Below are 6,346 nucleotides of genomic sequence, written 5' to 3'. Positions count from 1 at the left end.
CTGCTAAATTAGGGACGGCTAGCGCAGATAGCCCTCGTGTAGCTTCGCGCGAAATTCATAACAAACAAACAAACATATCTGTGTTCTGACCATCACGGGGTATCGAAAGCGTGCTTTAATGTTTCTTTCTTGTTCTTCTTCTTCTTGTGCTATTATTCCTTTCACTTATACATTGGTTCAATCCACTTCAGTACAAAGATCTCGGAGGTTATCACTAACCCTAGCGTCAGGAAATAATCCGAAGACTAAGTGTGATGGAAGATCGTTTTGTAATTATATCCGTGAGAAACTGGGTAATTTTCCTGCCAAAACAAACCTCCTCATCTCCTCGCAAATTGTTACTCTTCCAACAACAACAAAAAAAAAACAACAACAGCCCTTTAACATTAACACCACTACGTTTTCAGCCACTTAATAACAGGCCTTTCTTTTACGGTGGAGGTTACACGGACCAGTGGTGGTACTAGGAGGACAGTCGCCGAAAAAATCGGGTGACTGGGGGAGGAGAGGGGAGGCGCTGCTACTGTGATGGAGGTAGGCATACATTATAAATATGGCTTTTCTTCTCAATCGTGTACAACACTGACAGAAAGCCGTATCAATAGGCATAAGGACTTTTTAAAGTATTAGCAATGTACGATAATAAATATACAATATGTTTTTAGGTAAGAGGAAAATCAACGAGGGATTTTTATGTCGACCCAAATGATTATAAAATAAATAACAATAAAAACGAAGAGATAAAGAATCCTCTAGTTAACAAGGACGGTAGGTTAACTTACTCCACGTGCTACTGTAGTCACGAGACAGGCATTTCTCTATTTTCTGAATTGAACATGGCGAGTCCGTGCAAAGATGCCCCGGCATGGCCAGGTAGTTAGGGCGCTCGACTCGCAATCTGAGGGTCGCGGGTTCGAATCCCCGTCCCACCAAACATGCTCGCCCTTTCGGCTGTGGGGGCGTTATAATGTGACGATCAATCCCACTATGCGTTGGTAAAAGAGTAGCCCAAGAGTTGGCGGTGGGTGGTGATGACTAGCTGCCTTCCCTCTAGTCTTACACTGCTAAATTAGGGACGGCTAGTGCAGATAGCCCTCGTGTAGCTTTGTGCGAAATTCAAACCAAACCACAAACCGTGCAAAGATAGCATCCAATTATAATAATTATCCACATATACATACCTAATAAAGAAAGCTTTGTCTTTTGTGGTTGAATACAATACTTCTGGATCTAATATTTACGTATGAAACTTGTATTATTATTATTATTATACAGCTATCCCTAATTACATACATCCCAACAATGTGACAAAAGAAATGTATTATTTAAAAATATTATTACTCAATTCATTTCTTAGCTCAGTCTTAATCTTCACAATCATATAATATTTTAGCCGCGGCATAGTGGCTCATAGAGGTTTGCTTTTTTTCAAGTACAAACTTTTAGTTCAGAGCTTCGTCATCTCTTGGCCGATTTGAGATCTAATTACAGTTTTGGACTCAGGAGGTCAAACCCTTTCGACTGATTTGTTTGACCACACCCAAGGTCTCATACATTAATTTACTTTACAATAATTTCAATTTGACGGTAGGCTGGTAGAGATTCTGATGAATAATAAAATCGAATCGCGCCCCACGCTTGGTATTGCTGCCGCACAAAAATATAGCTAATAAAAATAGGAAAAATAAATAATTTACTCTAATCCTGCCTAAAAGAATTTCACGTGCAGTGGGTATTGAGGACTCTCTCTTCTTTAAATATCTTTAACCGTGTTTGTACTTTTAAACTTATTTTCTTTATAAAATTTGTTGACGAGTAACAAACATATAATAAATCATCCACGTTAACAGACAAGCCTTGATATACTGCGCACCTCTGTGGTTTTTATTAAAAACGAAATATGAAGCTATCTTTTGTTCATGACAATTTATGCAGCTTTGAGTATACGTGAGAGCCGTTTACATCATTAGGATGGGAAGAAGTTGAATTCTTACTTCAGAGGGTGAGAGGGAAGAGAAAAAGAGGGGAAAAAAATTGAAGAATATTATTTTACAGACTTTGAAAGATAAATATACCAGCAATATATCTTTTTTGTTGTTGTTGTTGTTGTTTCGAAAAAGCACATTAAGTCGTCCTAAAAAGGTTTGTACGAAAATTACTTTCTTCTGGAGTCAAATTGGTGCTTGATTTTTTAAACAAGTTAATTGCTTTCGTTCTAAATCATCTTTCCTCTTTTACTTGAAATAGGGGTCCGTTGGAAGTATTTTGGAATATTAATATTTTTCTTTGATAAAAAAAAAGGTCACGATTCACAACATTTAAAATGTATAACCGTTCACAAACGGAATTAAATATTCTTTTTTTTTTCGTGTAATCAAGCACAGAATGTAATGAAGTAACAATGCATTTTTTTGCCAGAAAGCGGGAAATGTCACGTTCAGTTAAATGCGAAAACAAAAAAGTAACACACGAGTTTATATCTATTAAAACTACACAAGGGAAGTGAATTAGAAAAAAAAAGGAGCTTAATAAGTTTCTTGTTTTTTACACTCTCAAAATTAGACCCAAACATAATGTTGGTTTTGTCTACGAACACAAGAAGTTAATTCCTATTAAACAGAAAGACAATGAAAAAGTTACACAACACTTCATTATTTTTTAAACAGATAAATAAAGGAGATCAAAACAAATTCAAAGTTTGAAGTTTTTTTACCTATTCGAATCTAAAAATAATCTTGAAATACACAAGGGAAAGTTTATTATTATTTTCTTATGTTTGTTTGTAGTTAAGACAAAGGCTACAAAATGGGCTATCTGTGCTGTGCCCACCACGAGTATTGAAACCTGTTTTTTAGTGTTGTAATTACGCACACATACCGCTGGACCTCTAGAAGGCATTTATCCTTATGATATTCCCAATTCTTCATCAATATAACATTGCCTCTTAAGAAAATAGAGATTCCTTATCTAATGTTTAAAAACTCGACAAATACAAAATTGACAAGACTATTGATTTTAAATACAGGTCTACATTTATAATACTCGGTGCTCCTTTTTGGGTTCAGTTTATTGAAAAATTTAAAAAACGAACATCAAGTCACAACTATACGTAAGTCACAGTAAATATTCGTATGGTTCTGCAACACGTCTATATCAATATTACAACAATTAATCAGTAAATATACATATAGTTTTGCAACACGTCTATGTCAATATTACAACAATTAATCAGTAAATATACATATAGTTTTGCAACCCTTATATGTCAATATTACAACAATTAATCAGTAAATATACATATAGTTTTGCAACCCTTATATGTCAATATTACAACAATTAATCAGTAAATATTCGTATGGTTCTACAACAAATCTATATCAATATTACAACAATTAATCAGTAAATATTCGTATGGTTCTACAACAAATAATCAGTAAATAACGTATGGTTCTGTAACACGTGTATATCAATATTACAACAATTAATCAGTAAATATACGTATGGTTCTGCAACACGCCTATGTCAATATTACAACAATTAATCAGTAAATAACGTATGGTAACTGACAAGTTAAAGACGTTACAGTCAATACCAAACAACTTAAGACAGTTATGAATCAGTCCATTTTTTCACGTTATAAAAGAAAAATAATTCACAGCACTGTTTACCTGTTCGTATTTTTCAAGCTCTTGGTGATAAATCTGTCTAATCTGTGATAATTTCGCTCTGTAATCTGAATGTTCTATTGTTTGTTCAAGTTGACCTGGTCCACCAGAGGCCGCTGCAGAAGCATTAGTCGCTGCACCAGCACCCCCACCTTTCTCAGGACCGGCAATTCCTTCTGCTATTAACATGTTGTCTAGCCTCATCAGTTGTGGATCAGGTGGCTCGTCTTCTTGTGTGTTACGTAGACTTAGAACTGTGGGGACGAGATTTGTTAACGATATTAAAATAAAGTTATTAAACTCAGGAGAAAAATAACGTTTATAAAACATGCAACAACTTACTTTTTCTTAAGTAGAGTGAACAAAGAGACAACGGCGGGAAAATTTCGAACTTTTGAAATGATTTCGTGATTGAATATGATGATTATCAATAAACGACATTAGATAATAATTTACTAGTACATTTTGATTAGAGATACTTCAAGAATAAACTTATTGTGGTAATACATAAAAGCTTGACTCAAAATGAAGCAACTGAGTTCATAAATCATTCCATTTTTATTCACATATCTCATGCAATTAAGCCTGTAAATTTTATCAGTTTTGGTTTGAAGTGTGTTTGTTTAATCGATTGTTGAATTTCGCACAAAGCTACTCGGGGGCTATCTGCGCTAGCCGTCCCTAATTTAGAAGTGATAGACTAGAGGGAAGGCAGCTAGTCAACACCACCCACCGCTAACTCTTGGGCTACTCTTTACCAATGAATAGTTAGATTTACAGTCACATTATAATATATCCCCCCCCCACACACACACGACTGAAAGGACGGGATTCGAACCCGCGACCCACTGATTGCCAGAGCAAAGGGTTGAGGGGTACTAAACACAATAGGAAAAAAGTCTGACTTCGAGACAGATTTGATATCTAAGGGTTAAAGTAATCACTCCCAGGTTTTTCCAAAACGGTAATTTATCAGAATTACAGGCCTCCAGTGGCACAGCGGAATGTCTGCGGACTTACAACGCTAAAATCCGAGTTTCGATACCCGTGGTGGGCAGAGCACAGATAGCCCATTGTGTAGCTTTGTGCTTAATTATAAACAAACAAACAGAATTACATATGAGATGTAATTTATAGTTTCGTAAACATTTCGTGTTGATATAGATCTTTTGCCTGTAGTTTCATATTGTATTTATATCAGAACCAAATAATAAGTATTGTTTTCTCTTAGTGACGTGAACACAAATTCAAATGACGTAAAACTTCAAACGCCGAACCGAAAATGCATCTACCACTCTAACATCATAAAGATAAACTCAAGGTTCACTAATAGGGTGTTTTAAACCATACGTTCATTTTAAAACTGGAGTTTATAGTGTTTTATGCATCGGAATATGATTTTTTTTTATTTGTACACCTTGTCTTTAATTATTTTTTTTTTGTATGTTTCTAAAACTTCAAATGAGTGAGAAAGAAATACGGGTTTTGGTCTACAAAAGTCCATCTTAACACACGAAGGCTGCACATCATGTGCTCTCAAGACATACTTTACGGACGAAGCTACATAGTCCATTTGCAGTTGTCCACTGTCCCCCCAAAAAGAGATACATAACTGAAGACAAAATCAATAGATTAATGAGATAGCTACCGCAAATTTCAACCTTCACGCCAAATAAAAAAAAATCAGAATACCTAAGTAATATATTTTTATTAGTTAGAAAAAAAAACGACCTTCACACTCCAGATAATTGTGAAGGCCGTTTTTTCTTCCTTCTAATTTTACTATAAATATGTGAAAATCCCTCTAGCATGCACTACAGATTCTGAAAGACAACATAATAATTTTATTAGGATATCAGGCCTTATTTAGTTTTTATTAATAATTCGTCAAGCTTATAAAAAATTATATGGGAAGGTGGGTTGAATGGTGGGGGGGGGGGGGGAGGTCGTAGAAATACTACCGAGAAAGTTAATCCGCCTTGAAAGAACACACCGTCGACCACCACTTGGATGTTGTTGTTGCTGACGTAAGCAACTGACGTAAGTGCCACTCCCATTCTTACAAGATAACAGTAAATTAAGTGACCAGAGTGCAGAACCCCAACAAATTGACATTGTATTATCTCAAGTCCGTTAACACCTCTCTTTCTGGACTGCCATAATCGGCGTTGCCATTCTCTGGAGTGTGTTAAATCATCAGCGCCTTCCTTTGCCGGTGATATACCGTTATCTTTAAACAGTGCCACCTCCCCATAATGGCGTTGACTAGCGTGGGCGAGAGTTAATCCCCCCTACTCATTTATCAACTATGTTTTTTTTTTTTACCTTTTAATGGAAAACAACACTCATATACACTAAGTAACTATGGACAGATGCAGGTTCGAGAGCAAGGGCGAGTATAACGAGGAACGAGACACGACTCCTAACTTAACAACAAAACTTGATAACTAAAAAGAACAACAAAAAAGAAGCCATTTGCTAGCGAAACCTTCATAAACACAACTTGTTCCCCAAGTTTAGATGCAATTCAGGTTCAGACTTTTATTCTCCTGTGCTACGTTAACAATGTGTATTTTAAACAAATATTTCCAACAAGATTTTATAGCTCTGTTGAATCGAGTAGCATTATTTATAAATTGAACAATATCCCCAACAAGATTTTATAGCTCCGTTGAATCGAA

The 6,346-nt window shown here is 35.6% G+C and overlaps 1 protein-coding gene across 3 annotated transcripts in view; it reads right to left on the bottom strand.

The window, feature by feature from the left end:
- The window catches only part of LOC106456992 (pre-B-cell leukemia transcription factor 1-like), a 224,263-nt gene that overhangs the window by 46,284 nt on the left and 171,633 nt on the right, over positions 1–6,346 (bottom strand). For all 3 annotated transcript variants that reach the window (XM_013916378.2, XM_013916376.2, XM_013916377.2), the window contains exon 3: positions 3,669–3,919. In XM_013916378.2, coding sequence (XP_013771832.1) covers positions 3,669–3,919 — 251 coding nt within the window. The remainder of the gene's footprint in view (positions 1–3,668; positions 3,920–6,346) is intronic.

The sequence above is a fragment of the Limulus polyphemus genome, unplaced genomic scaffold (genome assembly GCF_000517525.1).
Source record: "Limulus polyphemus unplaced genomic scaffold, Limulus_polyphemus-2.1.2 Scaffold278, whole genome shotgun sequence".
Taxonomy (NCBI): Eukaryota; Metazoa; Arthropoda; class Merostomata; order Xiphosura; family Limulidae; genus Limulus; species Limulus polyphemus.
This window is presented reverse-complemented; position numbering and strand designations above follow the sequence as displayed.